The 23,546-nt window shown below is 42.1% G+C and overlaps 1 protein-coding gene, 1 long non-coding RNA gene and 1 pseudogene across 26 annotated transcripts in view; 1 reads left to right on the top strand and 2 right to left on the bottom strand.

The window, feature by feature from the left end:
- Positions 1-23,546, bottom strand: part of PPP2R5C (protein phosphatase 2 regulatory subunit B'gamma) — a 166,428-nt gene that overhangs the window by 107,100 nt on the left and 35,782 nt on the right. For 14 of the 25 annotated variants that reach the window (XM_073998242.1, XM_065518510.1, XM_073998249.1 and 11 more), the window contains exon 1: positions 11,483-11,657. The exons of the other annotated variants lie outside the window; for them this stretch is intronic. Coding sequence is in view for 9 of the 14 variants with exons in the window: in XM_005562228.4 (XP_005562285.1) it covers positions 11,483-11,576 (94 nt within the window). In the remaining 5 variants the exon portion in view is untranslated. Of the gene's footprint in view, positions 1-11,482; positions 11,658-23,546 lie in introns of those variants that run through there. 25 annotated transcript variants of the gene reach the window in all.
- On the top strand, positions 11,219-15,438 carry LOC135964453 (uncharacterized). The gene is made up of 2 exons (XR_010576948.2): positions 11,219-11,302; positions 13,074-15,438. It is a non-coding gene; the product is annotated as an uncharacterized lncRNA (long non-coding RNA).
- LOC123574754 (U6 spliceosomal RNA) lies at positions 18,179-18,279 on the bottom strand (annotated as a pseudogene).

The following is a 23,546-nucleotide window of genomic DNA, read 5'->3' as shown; positions in this document are numbered from 1 at the left end:
CAAGAGTTTTCCATTTTTTTGGTGTCAAGACCTATTTACGTTCTTAGAAAGTATGGTGAACCCTAAAGAGCTTTGATTATGGGGGTTATATCCACTGATATTGACCATATTTGAAAATTTTAAAAATATTTACTTATTCATTTAAATTAGCAATAGGTTCACTTCATGTTAAGTAACATTTTATGAAAATAAACTTATTTTCAAAAAGAAACCAGCGAGAAAATGGCCCTGTTGTACATTTTTGCATAGATCTTCAATACTCAACAGAAGACAGGCGGATCCGCCGAGGTGCTTCTGTGTTCAATTTGCTGTGATATGCTATTTTGGTTCAAGTATATGTAAAGAAACACCCCAGGCTCAGACAGACATGTCTGGTGGGAAAAGGGAGGTTTCAATAGCTTCTCAAAAAATTGCCGATGTTTTTCTTTGCCTACGCTAAAATTCAACAAGTGACAGTTCCTTAAAGATTAGTTGCAATGAGGAATCTGAAACCGTATTGATGAACCCGTCAGTTACATTAACACCCGGCAGTATCTCTTACACTTGGGGCGGCTCTTCGCCCACGCTTGTTTGTAGCATCGTTTGTCGGTCACTGAGAGCACACTGCTGCACGTATTGTGCGGCCTCCCACCATATACATGAAGAAACTCCACTTGCTAATGTTGCCACCCCTCTCGGCAGAAGAGTCTGTGGCACTGGGAGCTGCCACACTTACACTGGCAGATAAAAGTTCTCCAAAGTTCAGATTTTTCTTGAAAGCTCAAATTTTATCATGGGCCAAAAACAGTGGTGCAGTTGTTTTCCCCTGCATTGGTAAGCTCACTTCATAGATTTTCTAGAAAATATCAGCCAAATATTTAAGTCTTAATATCTATCGTTTGTCTGCTTTTTGTTCTGTCAAGTAAAAATGATTTTACATTACTGTTCTCATAATTTATAAGTTCCTGGAAAAAGTGGCTATTTTGGCTCGTAACTCACACATCAGCACGGGTGCTTTTCTTCGAGACGGCCATCGCACTCCAGCATGCTAGAAGGGCTTTACGTGAACTCTGCATTTCGTCACGCAAAATCAAAAAGGAGGCTGGCTGCAGTGGCTCACGCCTCTAATCCCAGCACTGTGGGAGGCCAAAGCAGGAGGATCATTTGAGCCCAGGAGTTTGAGACCAGCCTGAGCAACACAGTGAGACCCCAGCTCTACCACAAAAAAAAAAAAAAAAAAAAAAGTTGGGTGTGGTAGTGCTTCTTTGTAGCCCTAGCTACTCAGGAGGCTGAGGTGGGAGAAGTGCTTGAGCTGGGGAGGTTGAGGCTGCAGTGAGCTGTGATTGCGCCACTGCACTCCAGCCTGGGCAACAAAAAAACCTAACCAAAACAAACCCAAACAAAACAAAAGTAAAAAGGTATACAAAACAGTTGAGACTTAAAAAACTAGTAACTTCATGCTTCATCAAGGACATCCTTGGTCAGACTGGCGTGCTGCTAGCTGAGCACCGCTGTCCTGCTTGATGAAAGAAAGGCGCCATGCTACTTGCCACTGCCTTTGCACCACCAGGGCAAACGTCCACACAGCAAAAGAGGTAAATCAGATCTTGGTGATCTTACGAGACAGTGATGGCCTTGCAAACGCCCTGGAAAGCAGCTCTGTGACCCCAGGGGCCACGGGCTGCCCAGGGTGAACACTGCTCCACGCAAAGGCTTCAGAATTCCAAGAGAACAATTAACCAACGCTACCCGCCTTTGAGAAGTCTGACCAACTACATAAAGCTGGGGAAAAAAAAACAAAACCAACAACCCATTCCTAATTATACATGGGCAGAAACTGTCTACAAATGTGAACACACATATACAGACACCCTCACCGCCCACCTCCTCCTTGAAGCCCGCAAAGAATAAAGAACCAGCAGCTTAGGAAGAAGTGGAGGTGGTTCTCTGGGGCTTAAGGTTCTCCAGGACTTGTTCCCTAGAGTGAAACATTACTGGTTTCACAAGTTACACGTTAAAATACCATAATTAGAACACATTGCTCGTGAGCAACACAACCAGCAGATAAAAATCCATGTGTATTATAACGAGGTCACAAACGTCGATGACAAAGAAACTGAAAAAACCTAATCAAACACTGTTAACAGCTCAAATTCTACTGAAAACACCAAAATATCAACATTTAAAAACAGTAAGATACAAGGTTAGAGTTGGGATCCCACTTATTTCAAATATTATTTAATTAAAGCAACATCTGCACTTAAAAACAACTAAAGGGAAATGACATGTAAAGTCACCCTATTTGAGATTAACCACAGATATCTGTAACTTTTTTTTTTTTTTTTTTTTTCTTTTGAGACAGAGTCTCACTCTGTCACCCAGGCTGGTGTGCAGTGGTGCCATCTCGGCTCAGTGCAACCTCCGCCTCCCAGGTTTAAGTGATTCTCCTGCCTCAACCTCCCAAGTAGCTGGGATTATAGGCACTTGCCACCACGCTGGCTAATTTTTATATTTTTAGTAGAAATGGGGTTTCACCACGTTGGCCAGGCTGGTCTTGAACTCCTTACCTCAGGTGATCTGCCCACCTTGGCCTCCCAAAGTGCAGGTATTACAGGTGTGAGGCACTGCGACTGTAACACTAACTTTTAAATATGAAATTTCTTATGAATGTGATACTGAAACTCTTCTTCTAAAGATGAGGAGGGGAGATGTATATAAATGCTAATTTCTTATTTTACTCTAGACTTCACGGACTGGAGCACAGGAACAGAAAGACTGAGAGCACTAAGTATACTCTGAACCGAGGCTGTGGACATGTGCTTAGGACCATCTTAGTAGGTAACTATACACAATCTATAAGCAGAACATAGTGCAAACTCCAGAGGTACTGATGATACTAATTTCTTCCAAATGGTGAAATGCCAAGCAAACTGCAAGAGATGAAAAGGCTGGGTAAAAGAGAGAGAGACAGAGAGACAGATGAGCTTTGAGAGAACAAATACAGATAATACAGCTGGAGAAAAAGAAAACAGATCATGGCTAAGTGGCGGGGCTCTGGAGTACCACATACAACCTGCGAAAGAGGTAACCACAGACACCACAAACACTGAGTCTCATGACACTCCAGGCGCCATTTTAAGCTCTTTACGTGCATTCACTTAACTTTCAAAAAACCCCAAAGAGGTAGCTTGTATTATTATTCCCATTTCACGTTCCATTTCTAGAAACAGAGAGTGAGTCACATGCCCTGGACAGCTGAGCTGGCCTGGGGTGGGTGGGGTGAGGGGTGGTGGTGATCTGACCCTGGCATGTGGCTCCAGGTCCTACCCTTAACCACCAAACACCCTGCCTGTTAAAGTGTGCAGGAAACTTTGGTTTTATCTTATCTTCCGGTGTGCCTTAAAGGCAGTTACACTCCAAAAGACCAATAAAAATGGCAATAAACATCAAAAATGGTGATGCACCCCCAAAACGCTGTTTGGTAAGATGGTGCGGTGGTCTGTGCAGCTACCGTGAGTTATAACCAGAGGACCAACACTGGCTGGCAAAGACTCAAACATGAAAGGCCACTGCTCATGGCTTAGGAAACAGTAGCTAAGTTATTACATTTCCTTTGTACGTTGTTTCCAAAGCAGAACCTTTTTAAAGATATTTCCTTCACCAGTGAATATTGAAATGATAAGAGAGCGAAACAGCCTTATTTTTAAAAAATATATTTCTCATCCTGGGGCAGTGGCTCATGCCTGTAATCCCAGCACCTTGGGAGGCCGAGGTGGGTGGAACACGAGGTCAGGAGATCGAGACCATCCTGGCCAACATGGTGAAACCCTGTCTCTATTAAAACACAAAATACTAGCCAGGCATGGTGGTGCACGCCTGTAGTCCCAGCTACTTGGGAGACTGAGGCAGTGGAATTGCTTGAACCCAGGAGGCGGAGGTTGCAGTGAGCTGAGATTGCGCCACTGCACTCCAGCCTGGCGACAGAGCAAGACTCCATCTCAAAAAAAAATATATATATATTATATACTTTATATATAATTTATATATAATATATACTTATATATAATATATTTATATATAATTTTTATATATTTACATATATTATATATAATATATTTATATATGTTTACATATATGTAATATTTTTATATATAATTTATATATTTCTATATATAAAATATATATTTTTATATATGTATATTTCTATATATAAAAATATATTTTTATATAATATGTATATATTTCTATATATAAAATATATATTTCTATATATTATATATAATTTATATTTCTATATTTCTATATATTATATATAATTTATATTTCTATATTTCTATATATATAAAAAATATATTTATTTCTCGAAAATTATGAAAAAGTTAAAATCTCCATAGAATTTCAATGAATACTTGTATATTGTATATCCACTCGCCTAGATTCAACAACTGTTCATGCTTTGACATATTTGCTTTTTACCCACTTTTCTCTTTATCATTTCAAGTTGCAGAGATCATGATCCTTCACTTATTACTACTTCATTCTGCATTCCCTCAGAATAAGAAAAGTCCCTTACAAAATTTGGACACCTTTTTACGCCAAGAAAGTTTGCAGTAATTCCACACATCCAACATCATTCTGCACTCCACTTTCTCCAGCTGCCTTCAAAATGTCTCTAATAGGTTTGATTTTACACTTTTTAGAACAAGGATCTAATCTAGATTCACTCACTGTACCAAACTGTTGTATCTCTTCAGTCTTTTTTTCTTTTTTAAACTAGAAGAGTTTTTGATTTATGTGTAATTCAAGGACCTAAAATAAAGCCAGACTTCTACCTGCTGTAGGAGTATTGATTTGTCCCCATGCATTTTAGCCAGTGTCTTTTTTCCAAGATGTCAGTGAGAGAAATTATTTACCCCACGTTTAGAAGTTCTCCATGCCGGGCGCGGTGGCTCACGTCTGTAATCCCAGCACTTTGGGAGGCCGAGGCGGGCAGATCACAAGGTCAGGAGATCGAGACCACGGTGAAACCCCGTCTCTACTAAAAATACAAAAAATTAGCCGGGCGCGGTGGCGGGCGCCTGTAGTCCCAGCTACTCAGGAGGCTGAGGCAGGAGAATAGCGGGAACCCGGGAGGCGGAGCTTCGCGCCACTGCACTCCAGCCTGGGCGACAGGGCGTCTCAAAAAAAAAAAAAAGAAGTTCTCCACTTGGCGGTCCTATTTCCAGTGCGACAGGGAGAGGAAACAGCGCCTGAGCAAGGCCCAGAGTGGAGTGGGCACCTGTGTCTGCTCTTTCAACCAGCCACCTTGTGTAAAGTCTGGCACTTTTTTGGTAGTCTTACTCTTGAACTTGGGTATAATGTCTGCTCAGCAGGTTTCTGCCTTGCAGCAAAAGCCATCTCCTATACGTTTTTCATTGAAATACATCAACTGTATAGAGGATTGAGAGAAAAATAAAGTACAGCTTTTGATGAGCTTTTCATTCCACTGATCAGGTTATTTAGCTAAGAAATACACTAGATAGGCCAGGTGCGGTGGCTCATGCCTGTAATCCCAGAACTTTGGGAGGCCGAGGCGGGCGGATCACCTGAGCTCAGGAGTTCGAGAGCAGCCTGGCCATCATGGTGAAACCCTGTCTCTACTAAAAATACAAAAAATAGCCGGGCGTGGTGGCGGCCACCTGTAACCCCAGCTACTTGGGAGGCTGACGCAGGAGAATGGCTTGAACCTGGGAGGTAGAGGTTGCAGTAAGCCAAGATCGCGCCACTGCACCCCAGCCTGGGTGACAAAGCGAGACTCCATCTCAAAAAAGAAATAATAGTAGATAGCTATTTCCTAAGTGATCACTCAGAAATAACTTTTAATTTTCAATCCACTGACACTAACTGATGCTTCTACTCTGGGAATAATGCTCAGTGTCACCAGAGAACAAGTTCAACAGGACTGTCCTAAGGATACTCCTGATTTTGTGGAGGAGATAAGTCAACAACTACTAGCTGGCAGATTTGGTAAGTGAACTGGGACAGCAGGTAAGAAGATTATCAACTTTCTCCCTGCACACCAAGAACATACACATGTAAACCTTTAACAAACTCCTATTCAACCCTGAAATGAGTTTTGAACTCCAGACACTCAAATATATTACCACTGTATAGAAAACAGTAAAAATCAAAAAGTACCTATGAGGTGAGAGCTTCCACCAGCATCTCTCAACACCCTGATGTCTGCAGAGCAAAGAACATGAGCTTTGCTATCAGACTGATTGAGGCTCAAATCTTGTTTCACTACATTCTCGGTGGCCCTGGGCAAGAGGCTCCCTTTTTTTCTCCCGGGGAGGGGGGGGAAGGCAGGGGTGGCAGTGAGTGGGGGAGGATTATAATGCCTCACAGTGCTGGGCAGATTCAGGGAGAGAACAGAGGTACAGGGTTTCAGCCATGACCCAGCACACTGAAGGCACTCAATGCACACTGCTTCTCCTCTGGGACAGCCACCAGCAGCAGCTTCGGGACCTCATACTCAGTGCTGCCAACAGCCCTGGACTGGGCCCTCTAGGCTGGGTGACCTTGGGGAGGGGAAATGCTAGGATTGTCCTGCTCACCTGCCAGGCAGGAATGCTGGGAGGAAGAAGTACATGAGCGTTCATAACAGCTTGTCATAATTGGCAAAGTGCTGTAGGATCCAAAAAGAACCACCTTGCAATTTCATTTGACATGTGGAACCAAAAGTTAGGATGTATCCCAAACCACTTTGTCTTTGTGTTTCTGTCTATTCTTTTCCTGGGTTTAAAAACACACACCCTATTCTTGACTAATAACCTTATCTTTATTTTTCTTTCATTTCTCTACACAACATACTTTAATGAAAAAATTTTAGAAGATAGCTTTTGCTGCAAGGCAAAACCTCCTGAGCAGACATCAGACCCAAGTTGAATGGTAAGTTTTTGTTTTTGCCTCTGAGATTGAGAGCGTATGGTAAGGGAGGTGGATGAGAGTGTGTTTGAGCATAAATGTGCGTGTGTGTTTAACGAACAAAAAGGTGTACAGACTTTACACAAACATACCCACCCGTTTCCTCAGAGAGTTATCTGTTACTCTGGTTACCTTCCATACCACCAGGAATACAGAAGAAACAACTTCATATATAGGAAACAGGATTGGACACAGGATAAGATACAGGTTTAAGGTTAAGGCTGTATTTCTATAAGGTCACTTTGCAGAGGGCTACAGTTACATAGTACATAGATGTTTATGAAGCAAAAATCTTGAGCTGAGGCACTGTTCAGAGAATCACCGGTTTAATCATTTGAAGAATCTGTTTAGTCATCATTCAAACATTTTTCCTTCCTAATTTTAGGGAATAAAGGTAACAAGGGGCACCCATTCTCACTAGGACTTACTGACTTCACACCATGCAGGTGTGTTACTAATTTAGTAACCCATGTGCATTATGTATAATAGCTATTGTTATTATTATTAATGTAGGTTAAGTCACCAGATTTAGTGCAGCAGGAAATGAAAACCATGGGGTTTGAGTTCTATGCTTGCTTCTTGCATGTTTTTTAATGAATTTTTATTGGAAAGGTGAAGACCTTCAACAAACTGGTGACTCAGGAAGTACTTGTGAGAAAATAAACTTTTCCATTAGACCTCCACTTCCCAAGAAAAAATGGGTTTCCATCAAAAGAATGATTTGTTCTCCAACATCCCACCAGGCTGGAGCTACTCCTGAGTCTTTCAAAGACAGACTCATCCACTGGATAAGTTTGCTAATGACTAGAACAAGATGAGAGCAGTTAATAACATTCTTGAAGCCCAGAATAAAGGCCAGCTGGAAAAGGCTCAAAACTGTGTGATTCCTCTCTGGCCATTACCATCTTTCTGGCTTGGCTGTCACTGCCTTAAACCTGGCTCCTGAAGTGAGCATGCGCTGCAGGGTGGGAAGCAGGCCCGCCCACCACGCCTCACAGCATCACAGCTGGCTCAGCTTCCCAGCATAGGGAGGAGGCACTAGACCCAAGGCCTGCAGGAAACATGCTTTCCTATCCTTAACAGGCAATTCCAAAAGTCGAAGAGCAGTCTAGAACAGGGTGGGTGAACTATGGCCCATGGGCCAAATCCAGCCTGTCACCTGTTTGTCAATAAAGCTTTATTGGACCACAGTTAGGCCTATTCATTGACTGTCTATGGCTGCTTTCACCCACAAAGCCAGAACTATTTACAATCTGGCCCTTTTCCAAAAAAAGTTGAACACTTCCAGTCTAGGACTGTGCTGTCCAATATCGTAGCCACTAGATATGTGTGTCCACTTACATTTACAATAACTACAGTTAAAAATTCACTTTCTCAGCTGTACATGTCAAGTGCTCAGCAGTCGCAGTTGACCAGGGGCTGCTGCAGAGGACTGCACAGAACATTTCCACCACAGCAGGCAGGTCTCCTGGACACGGCTGAGGGTAAGGATTGACGTCACCAAGCCACATTGACAGTCATCAAGTTCCAGGTGACTCTCCTTCTACAGACAGAAGGCCTTACACTAACCCTCAAAAATATGTCCCTTTCACACTTGAACTTATTAGGTTATGCAAATTTGCCATTTTAATCGCAAACTCCAGACTACTTGGTAGACAGTAACAATCAAAGCGATCGTGACAACAAATCAGGTGATCACTTTACTTGCTTACTTGGTCCCCACCCCGGCGGATGGTAAACTGGGAAGGCTGGGCCATAGCCCCTGCTCATATCCACATTAGAACCCTGCCTGGCATGTGGTATGGATCAATCAATATTTGTAAAATGATTAAGAAATGAGCCCAAGGTACAAAACTGTTACACAAAAAGAGGCCACCGAGCCAAATAAATGATAAGGCATTGGGGAAAATACCACTATTGTAATCCTGTAGCAAAATATTCTTCAAGCAGCCAACATTCCTATTTTAAAATGATTTTTTAAAAAAGATTCAAAACGAAACAACACAACAATCTGGGTTTGGATTCTGGCTCCACCACTTCTAGGCTGTGTAACCTTGGGTGAGTTATTTCTCCTTCAGTGGGAAAGACCCCTCCTCCCTAAATAAACGGGAAGGACAGTGCATCCCTGCCCCATCCGTGTGGGCAGGGTAGCCCAGGGCGCAGCCCTCCTCGGTTCCTTCTGCTCCCGGCATCACACCACCAGCCCCTGCTCTCCCCGCACCCTGCCGGTGCGTTCTTGCTCTAGCCCTCTCGTAGCAGAGCTCCTATGCTGGGCCTCTCCATGTAACCATTCGCTCCTTTGGGACAGGGGCTGCGACTTAATCACTTCAATGATCCTCAGCACTTGGCACACAGGAGCTGCTCAATGGATGTTAAGCTAAGACTCTAAGGCCCAATAAATAAATCAAATTTTGCTAACTCTCACATTAACATGCTTGCTGCACAAAGTCTTTATGAGTAAGTCAAGCGTTCTTCAAATTTTGAAGTTAGAAATCACCCCCACTGTTTGAGTCAGAAGTTAGTTTTAGGTCTCCATAGGTTATCAAAAACCCAAGTCTCTTTCAGGCTAATACATTTCACTACTTTTTCCCTCCACAATTATATAGCAAGCAACAAACTACCCAACCAACAGTAACAAATCCAAACTGACCATAATAAGGTCTTGGAATTAAAAAAAAAAAAAGAAAGAAAGAAAGAAAGAAAATCAATGTGGTTCAAGATACAACACGACATGATTCTATTTCAGAATAAGTTCATAATTCAAAAACTGAGTAGTATATTAGGCATCTAATAAAAACCAGAAAACTCAAACCAAAAAGATTTATGTTATTTGTAAGTGGATACCTTAAAAGTATAAAAATTTACATTTTATATGCAGTCAATTTATCTTACTGCTAACTAGTTCGTTTTTAAGAACTAACTTGGCAGGGTACAGTGGCTCTTACCTGTAATCCCAGCACTTTGGGAGGCCGAGGTGGGAGGATCGCTTGGGCCCAGGAGTTCGAGACCAACCCGGGCAACATGGCGAAACCCCATCGCTACAAAAAATATTAAAAAATTAGCTGGGCATGGTGGTGTGTGCCTGAAGTCTCAGCTACTCAGGAAACTGAGGTGGGAGAAATCAGCGGAGCTCGGGAGGTGGAGGCTGCAGTGAGCTGTGATTATACCACTGTACTCCAGCCTGGGTGACAGAGTGAGACCCTGTCTCCCAAAAAACAAACAAAAACTATTTAACTTAAATCCAAACAATTACATTTTATTCTTGCCCATTTGGTTCTTGCAGCTAAAATACCTGAATGTTACCTATAGGCAACCTTTGCTTTTTACTAGGTGCACTACAAAAACAATAAATTCACAGCGTGCCCTATAATGTGGTCATTGAATGCTGGTTTCCACCTTCATGAAAGATGGTGTGGAGAGAAAAGCACCACCCATTTTATTCCAGTAGATTGGGTATGCATGTGCCTGGTACACCCTGCGATCTGAAAAGTCTGGTCTGGCATTTTAGTCAGAGAGATTATTAGTCACCTAGAAATCTTGCTCCCACCCTTCCTTAAACACGTCCTTAAAAGAGATTCTGAGAAACAGTTTTGTTGGGGCACAGCTCTGATACTATAAATTCTAAAGTGATCTGATGAAACTTAAAATCATTTTTCTATTTCACTCAATTATGACCAAAAAAATTCATAATCTTAAAATACCAAGAATAAGTAGGCTACTACCCTGATGCCTGTGGTTCAATATAACCACTATTAATTACTAGAGTAGCTGTGCTTTTAGGCTCAGTTTTGAAACCAAAATATGCATACAAAGAGGCAAACTGTAATTATTAATAGTGATCTCCATATACCTTGAAAACTTGTTGCCATTTAACATTTTAAAAGTCAAATGGCAATACAGAGCCTATTTAAATGCAAAATATTTCCTAATATTCCACGAAAACGTTAACATTTCAAAAACGATGACCCAGGACAGATTTCAGTATTTCAAAGTGGAGCATATTTCTCTCTCAGGCTCCACGGCAAGAATGAAAACAGTCCTTTTAAAGGAAGTTCTTTTCCAATTCATTGTGCATATTTTCTGACTGCAATTCATCTTTAATTCTGAGATGTGTCCTCGACAAAACCTTTGCAGCATTAAGCAACACAGATGTAACAGAAACTCTGCGTACGGACAACTTGGCCAGGCGCGACGGGCCCGCCTCTCCTTCCTACCCCCACCCAATACCTTCCCTGGGCAGTGACTTCACATCCTTTGACATCAGCACAGCTTTGAAAGGGGGATGGGAGAGCGAGGAGAAAGCAGAAAAACCAGCTTTGAACTATGCATGCAAGGCCTCTTTCAAGCCTCAAATTCTGTAAGTAGTTCGTAAAATGCCAAACTGCAGTGACACACCCAACCTCCTCTGCTTCAGTCTGCAGCGAAATGGGGGGAATTCTGCTAGAAAGGACTTCCTGCTTTTCTTATCTGAAGCACAATAGCCATTTATTAACTACCCACGGAAGGTTCCGATTCAGTGAAACACACAATAACTTACCTCGAATATGGAGAAGGGCCACGGGCTGGAAAGGCCCATTGGAGTTGGCCGCATCCACCACCATCCTGCTGCCCGCTTTATTACATGTCAACATCTAGACTTCAGCGGGAAAGGCAATGGGCTCCTTAAGGCAAGAAACCAGCCTCCATTTTAGTTTAAAAAAAAAAGGCAAACTGAAGCTCTCTGCAGCTGGAGGGAACTGGCTGGTTCGTGATGTCAGCAGGCATGAAGCGCGCTGATTGGCCGGAAGCTGCAACTTAAAATGACACTAAAAAAAACTGCAAACGGAAAGAGCGTTCTGTTTGGCTGTCAGTGTGCATTAAAAGCTTGGACATTTTCCGGCTTTCTGCAGCCTTCGTTTCTCAGTAACTTTTAGGCAAAGGTCCCATCTCTTAGGGGAAGTACTGGAGGCCACAACCCTGGCCAGACTGTAAACAAATGATTCCGAGGGAGCTACCAAAAAAAAAAAAAAAAAAAAAAGTGTGTGTATACGTCTGCGTGAACTTCAGCATTTCCCAGTTAGGGATCCCAAATTCATTTTATACCCACCTGTGCAACTTCGACTTGCTAGTTCTAATTAATATCTGCATCTTAGGTAGGATTCTGGCAACTCAGTGTTTGTTTTGTTTCGTTGTTTTTTAACAAATGGCTAATCAAATATTACACAATTCTAACCATTAGTTTGGACTCTTATTCAACTTCCTTTACCAATAGGACATGTTATTAACTTATGATCCCAAACACTTTTTTTCTTGAGATCTATTTTTTCCTGAAAAAATTAAGCTTAAAAACTTACATAGAAAATGAAAGCTGTTTTATAAATTCCATAGCTAGAAAGTGACACAAATTGAAATATTTGTATCACCTGGCCTTGGGAGTAAAAAGGCATAAAATGAAATTCAGTGTGTTTATTTTTGTATTGCAAAGATGCTGACATATTAAATACTTTTTAAGTTTTAGATATTGTTCAAATTTAAACTTAAAGATATTTCACTTATTTTTATGGGGCTATTAAAAGCTACTATTCAGATCTTAGTTTTCTATCTTCAAATAAGCTTAATATAAAAAGCTATTCCAAGGAGAAAAACATTATTTCTGAATTGGAGCATTGCAGGATCCCATGAGGGGGTGCGGTGAGATGATTCCTTACAAAAATCAGTGTTATTAGTAGTTCCAAATGAAAACAAACTATAAGAAAAGCCTCTTTGGCAGGTAGAACTGAAAAAAATTCCTCCTTTCTTCACACCAACAAGAAACTTTGTCCAAACTATGGCTCCTCATTTTTAATAGCCTCTCACACAACTCCTCTGCTCTTTTCCCCCACTTGTGAACGATACAAAAGCCCTTTAGTTCCTAAACATAATTCATAGTAGACTAAGAAACACCTGAGACATAGCTAGGGCTCGCAGTTCCAGCTGAGGGTTTAGCGCCAGGTACATCCAATGAGTAAGGGACCTGCCACCACCCTTCAGGGCTGCTAATCAAGTCCTCCCTCGCAAGAATGTAGCTTTTATTGTGTGTATCAATAGCAATTAAAATAAATAAATAGATAAAAGCAAACCAAATCCCTCTCTTCCCCCTCTTTCCCCAGAGCTGACAAGACACTGCTGGATTCCATAGCTGGCCAAGAGATGATGTGATTTCTGACACATGTGGGCAGTGGGCACGCACCACCTGAGCAGCCTGCTGGCCTCACACCTGCCCTGGCTTCGCTGCCATCTGAACAGCAGAATTAATTTTTTTTTTTTTTAAAAGAGCACGTGCTTTCAGTTGGGTAACAGGAATTTAGATCTTAGCTGCCCTCTTGCCTCTGAGCCTTCACTGCTGACCTGTGGGTTGTCTGTCTGGAGGGGACGGCCACCGATCACCAACGACCACTACGAAGCAGTGTTGATGGCTCTCACTGCCACATACCCCAGCCTCGTCCTCCTCCTCTGAGTGATGCCAGATGAACTCAGACACAATTAGGAACGAGGCGTTCAGTGGCTCAGGAAGGAGCCCAGGAGCAGATGCTTATTGAAGATCTGGGCTTTAAAGAGACAGAGAACTGCTCGCCAATGATTTAATATTTCATATGAGATAAGATGAAAAAATGTGCCTAGCCTATGACTGTGCTGATGAGTGCGAATACAGAAATAAGGGGGAAGGCTCCTGAGAGCTTTATATCTAATATACGGAATAGCAGTCAAAGAAAGGGAAGACACTTTTTGATGTATTTTTCCTAATGATCTCAGATCAAAGGATCTCGCCTTTATTAGTGATTTACCCCACGCTCTTTTGAAACCCTATGCATGTAAGTAGTTCTTTAAAGAATTCCAAGGCTGATCTGGCCATCACTGATAAAACAGACTCTAAGATAGAAATAATAAACAAATAATATGAGGGAAGAAAAGAAGACTTGAATAAAGGTAAGGTATACTTCTGAATTGGAAATATAAAAATATAAATACTGCAGCTATGCTGATAATTTTCCCCCAAACTGATCTACAGGTTTAAAGTATTTCCAATTAAAATTCCGGTGGGCCTCTATTTTTCCAGGTACTTAGCAAAAGTATTCGAAAGTTCACCTGCAAAAACTAAAAGAACAAGAAGAATGAGAACACTACTAATGAGAAAGGCTAGTCCTACCAACTGTAAAGCTGTATGAATTAATGACAGTGTGATGGGGCAAAAGAGGCAGATTAATGGAACAGAAGCCACAGCCCCAAACTGAGAAATATATTGACACAAATGTAATATAATAAAGAGTGTATCTCAAATCAGTGGAAGGGGAAGAATTAGATAATTGCTTGGCAATCTTGGGGCAGACAACTGATTAACTATATGCAGAAAAAAGTCAAAGTGTTTTCACATCACACCAAAATAAAATTTGAGATGGCTTAAACAGTTAAATAAAAATCAATCAAAACCACCACCCCCAAATCCCTATAACTTTTAGAAGAAAGGGAAAGTGAATAATCAATTCTCAAGCAAAAAAAGAACATTTAAATACTTCTGAACAAACCCCTCAGGAATAGTGCTCATAGTAAAAATGACAAATTTCTGTGGTTTGTTTTTTTGGAGGCAGGGTCCTGCTCTGTCACCCAGGCTGGAGTGAAGTGGTATGATTTCTGCTCACTGCAGCCTCGACCTCGTGGGCCCAAGTGATCCTCCTGCCTCAGCCTCCTGCAGAGTCGGGACCACAGGCTTGTGTCACCACACCTGCTCATTTTTTTCATTTTCAATAGAGATGAGGTCTCTACTATGTTGCCCACAGTAGTCTTTAACTCCTGGGCTCAAGTGATCCTCTGGCCTCAGCCTCCTAAAGTCCTGGGATTGCAGGTGTGAGCCACCATGCCCGGCCTTAAATCACAAATTTCTGTATGTTCTCTCCAAAAGCAAGCAAAAGGAAATAAAATGCTATAAATACAAGGAGTTAATAATATTATAATGGATTAAAAAACAATCGTCTAAAAATTGTGCCACTATTTACAACAGCAAAGACTTGGAACCAAGCCAAATGCCCATCAATGATAGACTGGATAAAGAAAATGCGGCACATATACACCATGGAATACTATGCAGCCATAAAAAAGAATGAGTTCATGTCTTTTGTAGGGACATGGATGAAACTGGAAGCCATCATTCTCAGCAAACTAACACAGGAACAGAAAACCAAACGCTGCATGTTCTCACTCATAAGTGGGAGGTGAACAAGGAGAACACATGGACACAGGGAGGGGAACACTACACACCAGGGCCTGTTGGGGGGTGGGGGGCAAGGGATGGGAGAGCATTTGGACAAATATCTAATGCATGTGGGGCTTAAAACCTAGATGACGGATTGATAGGTGCAGCAAACCACCATAGCACATGTATACCTATGTAACAAACCTGCACGTTCTGCACATGTACCCCAGGACTTAAAGTAAAATAAAAACAAAAAAATAAAAAAATTGTGCTAAAATACACATCAACGCAGAATTTACCATCTTACCTGTTTTCAGCATACAGTTCAGTGGCATTAAGCACATTCACAGTGTCTTGCAACCCTCACTACCATCCATCCACATAACTCTTCATCTTGCAAAACGGACACTCTGTTCCCATTAAACAGGAACCTTCCATTCCCCCTCCTTCCAGTGCTGGCAACCATCACTCTATTTTCAGTCTCTATGAACTTGTCTACTCTTGGTACTTCACATAAGGGGATCTTATAGCGTTTGTCCTTTTGAGACTGGCTTACTTCACTTAGCATAATGTCTGCGAGGTTCATCCATGTTGTAGCAAGTGCTAGAATTTCTTTCCGTTACAGGGCTGAGTGACATTCCACTGGCACACACTGAAGTTGTTTATTCACTCTTCTGTTTACGGACACTTAGGTTGCTTCCACCTTTCGTCAACTGTGAATAATGCTGCCACGAACATGGGGCTACAAGTATCTGCTCATGCCTCTGTTTTCAGTTATTTTGGGTGTATACCCAAGAAATGAAATTGCTGGATCATATGGCAGTTCTATTTTTATTTTTTTCCCATTCTATTTTTTATTTATTTTTAATTGACGCATAATAGCGATACATAGTTGCAAGGTATCTGTGTAATATTTGGAAGAACTGCCATCTTGTTTTCCACAGTGGCTGCACCATTTCACATTCCCACTGACAGTGCACAGGGCCTGGCGTGGTGGCTCACACCTGTCATCTCAGCACTTTCTTTGGGAGGCTGAGGCAGGCAGATCGCTTGAGGACAAGAGTTCGAGACCAGCCTGGCCAACATGGCAAAACCCCATCTCTACTGAAAGTACAAAAATTAGCCGGGCCTGGTGGTGTGTGCCTGTAGTCCCAGCTACTCGGGAGGCTGAGGCAGGAGAATGGCGTGAACCTGGGAGGCAGAGTTTGCAGTGAGCCAAGATTGTATCACTGCACTCCGGCCTGGGTGACAGAGCCAGACTCTGTCTCAAACAAACCAACCAACCCTAAAAAACAAAAAACAGTACACAGCAGCGGTTCCAATTTCTCCATGAGGACATTAACACTTACTTTTTAAAACTTATTTTTAGTTTCTGTGGGTACGTAGTAGGTGTATATATTTAAGAGACACATGAGATGTTTTGATACAGGCATCCAATGTGAAATAAGCATATCATGGAGAATGGGAATGGGGTATTCATCCCCTCAAGCATTTATCCTTTGAGTGACAAACAATCCAATTACATTCTTAATATTATTTTAAAATGTACAATTAAGTTATTGTTGACTATAATCACCCTGTTGTGCTATCAAGTGGGTCTTATTTATTCTAACTTTTTTTGTGCCCATTGACCATCCCCCTCCCCACTACCCCTCCCAGTCTCTGGTAACCATTCTTCTACTGTCTCAGTCCGTGAGTTCAATTGTTTTGATTTTTAGATCCCATTAATATGTGAGAACATGTGATGTTTATCTTTCTGTACTTGGCTTATTTCACTTAACATAAAGATCTCCAGTTCCATCCATGTTGTTGCAAATGACTGGATCTCATTCTTTTTCATGGCTGAATAGTACTCCATTGTGTATATATACCATATTTTTTTTTATTCATTCATCTGTTGATGGACACTTAGCTATTGTCAACAGTGCTGTGACAAACATAGGAGTGCAGATATCTCTTTGATATACTGATTTTCTTTCTTTGGGGTATGTGCCCAGCAGTGGGACTGCTGAATATATGATAGCTCAATTTTACTTTTTTAAGCAACATCCAAACTGTTCTTTATAGTGGTTGTACTAATTTACATTCCTAACAACAGAGTACGAGGGTTCCCTTTTCCCCACATCCTCTCCAGCATTTGTTATTGCTTGTCTTTTGGATAAGCCATTTTAACTGGTATGAGATAGTATCTCATTGTGGTTTTCATTTGCATTTCTCTAATGATCAATGATGTTGAGCACCTTTTCATATGCCTGTTTGCCATTTGTCTGTCTTCTGAGAAATGTCTACTCAAATCTTTTGCCCATCTTTTGATCAGATTATTAATTATTTTCCTATAGAGTTGTTTGAGCTCCTTATATATTCTAGTTATTAATCCCTTGTTAGATGGGTAGTTTGCAAATATTTTCTCCCATTCTGTGGGTCGTCTCTTCACTTTATTGATTGCATCCTTTGCTGTGCAGAAGCTTTTTAGCCTGATGTGATCCCATTTGTCCCTGTTTGCTTTGGTTGCCTGTGCTTGTGGGGTATTGCTCAAGGAATTTTTGCCTAGACCAACGTCCTGCAGATTTTCCCCAATGTTTTCTTGTCACAGTGTCACAGTCTGAGGTCTCAGATTTTTTTTTTTTTTTTTTTGAGATGGAGTCTTGCTCTTGTCGCCCAGGCTGGAGTGCAGTGATGTGATCTCTGCTCACCTGCAACCTCCACCTCCCAGGTTCAAGCAATTCTCCTGCCTCAGCCTCCCGAGTAGCTGGGACTACAGGTGCCTGCCACAATGCCCAGCTAATTTTTTTGAATTTTTAGTAGGGACGGAGTTTCACCGTGTTAGCCAGGATGGTCTCAATCTCCTGACCTCGTGATCCACCCGCCTCAGCCTCCCAAAGTGCTGGGATTACAGGTGTGAGCCACTGCACCCGGCCGAGGTCTTAGATTTCTTTAATCCATTTTGATTTGATTTTTGTATACAGTGAGAGAGGGGTCTAGTTTCATTCTGCATATGAATATCCAGTTTTCCCAACACCACTTATTAAAAATATGCAACTGCTTCACGAATTTGCATGTCATCCTTGCGCAGGGGCCGTGCTAATCTCTGTACCGTTCCAATTTTAGTTTATACGCTGCTGAAGCGAGCACTAGTTTTATTTTTAGAGACAGGGAGGGTCTTGCTCTGTCACCCAGGCTGGAGTGTAGTGGCATGATCTTGGCTCACTGCAGCCTTGACCCTCTGGGCTCAAGCAATCCTCTCACCTCAGCCTCCGGAGTAGCTGGGACCACAGGCACGTGCTACCACACCCGGCTAGTTTTTGTATTTTTAGTAGAGATGGGGTTTCACCATGTTGCCCAGGCTGGTCTCAAACTCTTGAGCTCAAGTGATCTGCCTGCCTTGGCTCTTTTTTTTTTTTTTTTTTAAATTAGTAGCCATCCTAGTGGGTGTCAAGTATCTCACTGTAATTTTTATTTTCATTTTCCTAATGACAGAGATGTTGAGGATCTTTTCATGTGCTTATTGGTCATTTGCAGATGTTATATTCTTTGGAGAAATGTCTATTTAAGTATTTCACACATTTAAAAAATCAGGCTGTTTTGCTGAGTTGTAGGAGTTCTTTAGATATTCTGGATATTAACTCCTTATCAGTTATATGATTTTTCGAGTATCTCCCCCATTCTGTGGCCTGCCTTTTCTTGCTGACTGGCCCCTTTAATGCAGAGGCATTTTACATTTTTATGTAGTCCAATTTATCTATTTTTATTTTTGTCGCCTGAGCTTTTGGTGTCATAGCCAAGAAATCATTCAAATCCAATGCCATGGAATCTTTCCCCTATGTTTTCTTCTCAAACATTATAGTTTTAACTCTTAGGTTTAGGTGTTTGATCCATTTTGAGCTAATCTTTGTATGTGTTGTGAAGGTAAGGGTCCCACCTCATTCTTTATTTTTATTTTTATTTTTGAGACAGAGTCTCGCTGTGTCACCAAGCTGGTGTGCAGTGGCGCGATCTCGGCTCACTGCAATCTCTGCCTCCCAGGTTCAAGCGATTCTCCTGCCTCAGCCTCCCGAGTAGCTGGGACTACAGGCACCCGCCAACACGCCCGGCTAATTTTTGTATTTTTAATACAGACAGGGTTTCACCATGTTGGTCAGGATGGTCCCTATCTCCTGACCTCGTGATCTGCCCACCTCAGCCTCCCAAAGTGCTGGGACTGCAGGCATGAGCCACCGCACCCGGCCAGGTCCCACTTCATTCTTTTGTATGCGAGTGCCCAGTTTTCCCAATGCCATTTGTTGAAAAGACTGTGTTTTCCCCATTGAATGGTCTAGGCAACCTTGTCAAAACTCATTTGACCACCTGTGTGAGGGTTTGTTTCTGGGCTCATCTTTATGCCAGTACTACACAGTCTTGATTACTGTAGCTTTGCTGTAAGTTTTAAAATCAGGATGTGTGAGTCCTCCAACTTTGGTCTTCTTATGAATCTTAGGATGGACTTTTCTATTTCTGGAAAAGAATGTTGTAAAAGTTTTGATAGGGATTGCACTGAATTTGTAGATTGCTTTGGGTAGTATTGACATCTTAACAACATTAAGTCTTCCAATCTAGAAACAAGAGATGTTTTTCCATTGATTGGGTATTCTTTTGTTTCTTTCAGCAACATTTCATAGTTTGCAGTGTGCACGTCTTTTCTCTCCTTGATAACTTCATTTCTAACTATCTGACTCTTTTTGAGGGCATGTTTTATTTATGGTTCTAAAATACTGGAAACTACTTTAATGCCAAAGGGATTGTCCCACATACCTAGTGAAATATTCCACATCCATCAGAAATACTTATAAATGTATAAAATGAAAATATAAGTGAAAGAGGCGGTGTATAATCAGAAATAGTATGATCATAGGAAGAATCACTCCCCAAATATCCACAGTGTCATCACTGGCTGGTATGGGTACGAGTTTTTCTTTTTTAAAATTGATATATAATAGTTGTGCATATTTGGAGGGGACATGTGATATTTTGATACCTGTTAACAGTGTGTCACGACCAGGTCAGGAGAACAGGGATACCTAACGCCTCCAGCATGTATATTTTCTTTGTGTTGGAAACATTACAATTCTTCTCTTCCAGCTACTTTGAAATAGATAATAAATTATTGTTAACTACAAATCAGCTACTGTACTCTTGAATTCTAGAACTTATTCCTTCTGACTGAATTTTTGTAGCCCTTAACCACCTTCTCTCCCTACCTTCCCTTCCCAGCCTCTGGTAACCACCATTCTCCTCTCTACCTCCATGAGATCCACTTTTTTTTCCCACCTCCCACATGCGTAAGATCACATGGTATTTGTCTCTCTGTGCCTGGCTTAGTTCACGTAACACAATCACCTCCAGTTCCATCCATGTTGCTGCAAATGACAAGTTTCTATTCTTTTTTACAGCTGAATAATATTCCATTGGGTATATGTCCTACATTTTGTTTAGTCATTCATCCACTGATTGACACTTAGGTTGATTCCATTTCTTGGCTATTGAGAGTGGTGCTGCAACAAACACGGCAGTGCGGTGTCCCCGGGATATACTCATTTTCTTTCTTTTGGATATATTCCCACAGCAGTAAGGCTGTAGGATCATATGGATGTTTTTTATTTCTAAAACTTCCCTGTTTTTTTTTCAGTATTGCTAAAACAAGCACATATTACTTTCAGAGTAATTAAAAGTAACAATTTTATTTTATATATTTTTAAAATTTTTATTTCATTTTGAGATAGAGTCTTGCTCTGTTGCCCAGGCTGGAGTGCAATGGCACGATCTTGGCTCACTGCAACCTCTGCCTCCTGGGTTCAAGCAATTCTTGTGCTTCAGCCTCCTGAGTAGCTGAGATTACAGGCACGCATCATCACACCTGGCTTTTTGTACTTTTAGTAGAGACAGGGTTTTGCCATGTTGCCCAGGCTGGTCTCAAACTCCTGGGCTCAGGTGATTCCCCTGTCTCGGCCTCCCAAAGTTCTAGGATTACAGGCATGAGCCACCATGCCTGGCCAAAAGTAACAATTTAAAAAAATACATATATTTTTTGAGACAGGGTCTCACTCTACCACCCTGGAACCTAGTGGCACGATCACGGCTCACTGAAACCTTGACATCCTGAGTTCACATGATCCTCCCACCTCAGCCTCCCAAGTAGCTGGGACTACAGGTATGCACCAGCATGGCTGGCTAATTTTTAAATTTTTTGTAGGGCCAAGGTTGTCCGGGCTGGTCTCAAACTCCTAGACTCAAGGGATCCACCCGTCTTGGTCTCCCAAATTGCTGGGATTATAGGCATGAGCCACCACACCTGGCCTAAAAATAATTTTTAAAAAGAGATATAGATTAAGTCACTGCAGGGAGAATCCCTTAATGAATACTGTCTCTTAGGCACAGGCTAGGAACAAAGGAAGGGCTGTGATGAGAACCAAGAAAATCTGAACCAAGGAAATCTGGATAAATGAGATCAGGCACGTAAAAAACACAAACAAAAATTAGCTGAAATGAGGCATGAAAAATGGAACCAACATAGATTAGAGGAGGTTGACTCCCCGTCTCAAATCAGTTTTGAACTGCCTGGACCTTCTGCTGTAAGCCCGTCACCTTTGCATTGAGACTGTACGCTCACTGAAGCTATCAGGGTTCAACTGGGTCTCCAGAGTACTTTCCTCACTGATGAAACAAACTCTCAATAATTGCAACCCAGAAGAGGCTCATAATGCAACCACGTCCCTCGCACTGGGCCATGTTTTCATCACCTGCTCAGGGAGGGGCTAGACAGGGGGAGCTCAGCATGGGGAGCAGGGCTGCCTTCACTAAACCCTGCTGGTCCTTTCCTCACCTGTAAGCGGGCGTATATGTGATCTCCCTACGCCGTCACGTTTAGATAAGCCAGCGTCAGATACGGAGTGTGCTCTCCATGCTGAGCTGAGGTGGACAGCTTGGGACGGACTGAGGCAGGACACACCTAAATGCAGCTCCGGCCATCAGAGCAAAGTGCAGGAAGCAGTGGGCATTGTCCCACTAGAAAAAGACAGGCCATCAGCTAACAGAAAGATCCCTTCAGCTGCCACAGGGGGATGCAGCAGAGCCACCTGAGGACAATCTCTGCTTAGATGGCCCTCATCCAGGCAGGCTTCCTCTTCCCTCCGGGTCTGTGGCTCGGTCCACAAGCTCTTCCTGGGTCCAGCTCCTAGAGAATGGCTGGCATGGAGATGTTCCGTCAAATGTACTGAATGAATGAATGAATCAAGCAGTCGTACCCAATTCTGATCTTACAAAACCACCTCACTACCCTTTACACCTCTTCCAGGTAGCATATAATTAAGAGGGATATGCTGTCAAATCATCCCAAGAACAGCATTTCCCTCTCCCCTGAACGCAGACTCCATTCCAGGCTTCCCATGATGCACTTGCTAAGGAGTGGATGCCTTCCACTCACCACCTGTGACATGCCTACCTGCCTTCTACGCTGGCCTCACAGCAATGTTCTGAACCTTTCCTGAAGCTGCGGCTGCCTGTGAAGGGCTTGAGCAAGGACCAAGGAAGGGCGCTTTGCTGGGCCCAGCCCACCTAGCATGCCTTCCACAGCTCAACGGGCCAACAAGCCCACAGTGCTCAATATGGTCTCCCATCAAATGCCATAACTACAATAATCTATGTACTAGACAATAATGAAGAAATAATTCTTTATTTCATTTTTTTTTTTTTTTTGGACACAATGTCTCCCTATTTTGCCCAGGCTGGGCTTGAACTCACGATTCTCCCCCTCCTCAGCCTAGTGAGTAGCTGAGAAATCAGGCGCACGCCACTGTGCCTGGCTTGAAAAGGAATTATTCTTTATTCTTTGATCCCTCTGTCACTGTTTTATTCTTTACGTAGAAACAAACTGCCTGTAAATACATCCCACTGATTTTATTTCTAGGTAGTATTTCTGAATAAAACTTTCAACTTTTCCTTTCTACATCATTCAGCTGAAGGTTTTATTTTTTAAGTCTCTCCAAGCAATTTTGAAGGCAAATTAAATATGCTTCTATTTTAGTGAAGACGTTTTATCGTAATTAACAGAAGGCTGGTGTCCTGAACCTAGAGAACTGTGGCATCACGAGCACAGCGCACTGACACTGCGCTGGCCAGCACTATTTTTTTTTTTTTTTTTTTAAACTGGAAACTGTATGAGCATGGATGATGTATGCTTTGTTGGGTAAGAATCTGACCTAAAAAAATTGGCTTCACTTCACAGTTTAAAATAGACTTTTTCCTTAGACAGATCAAAGATACCTAACATTCAGCTATGTTCAAAGGCTGCCAGGGAACTTCCGCTTGCCAACAGCAAGGACACAGGGACAGGCACTTGTTGCTGTGTGAGCGAGGCCTGGGA

The sequence above is a fragment of the Macaca fascicularis genome, chromosome 7 (genome assembly GCF_037993035.2).
Source record: "Macaca fascicularis isolate 582-1 chromosome 7, T2T-MFA8v1.1".
NCBI lineage: Eukaryota > Metazoa > Chordata > Mammalia > Primates > Cercopithecidae > Macaca > Macaca fascicularis.
This window is presented reverse-complemented; position numbering and strand designations above follow the sequence as displayed.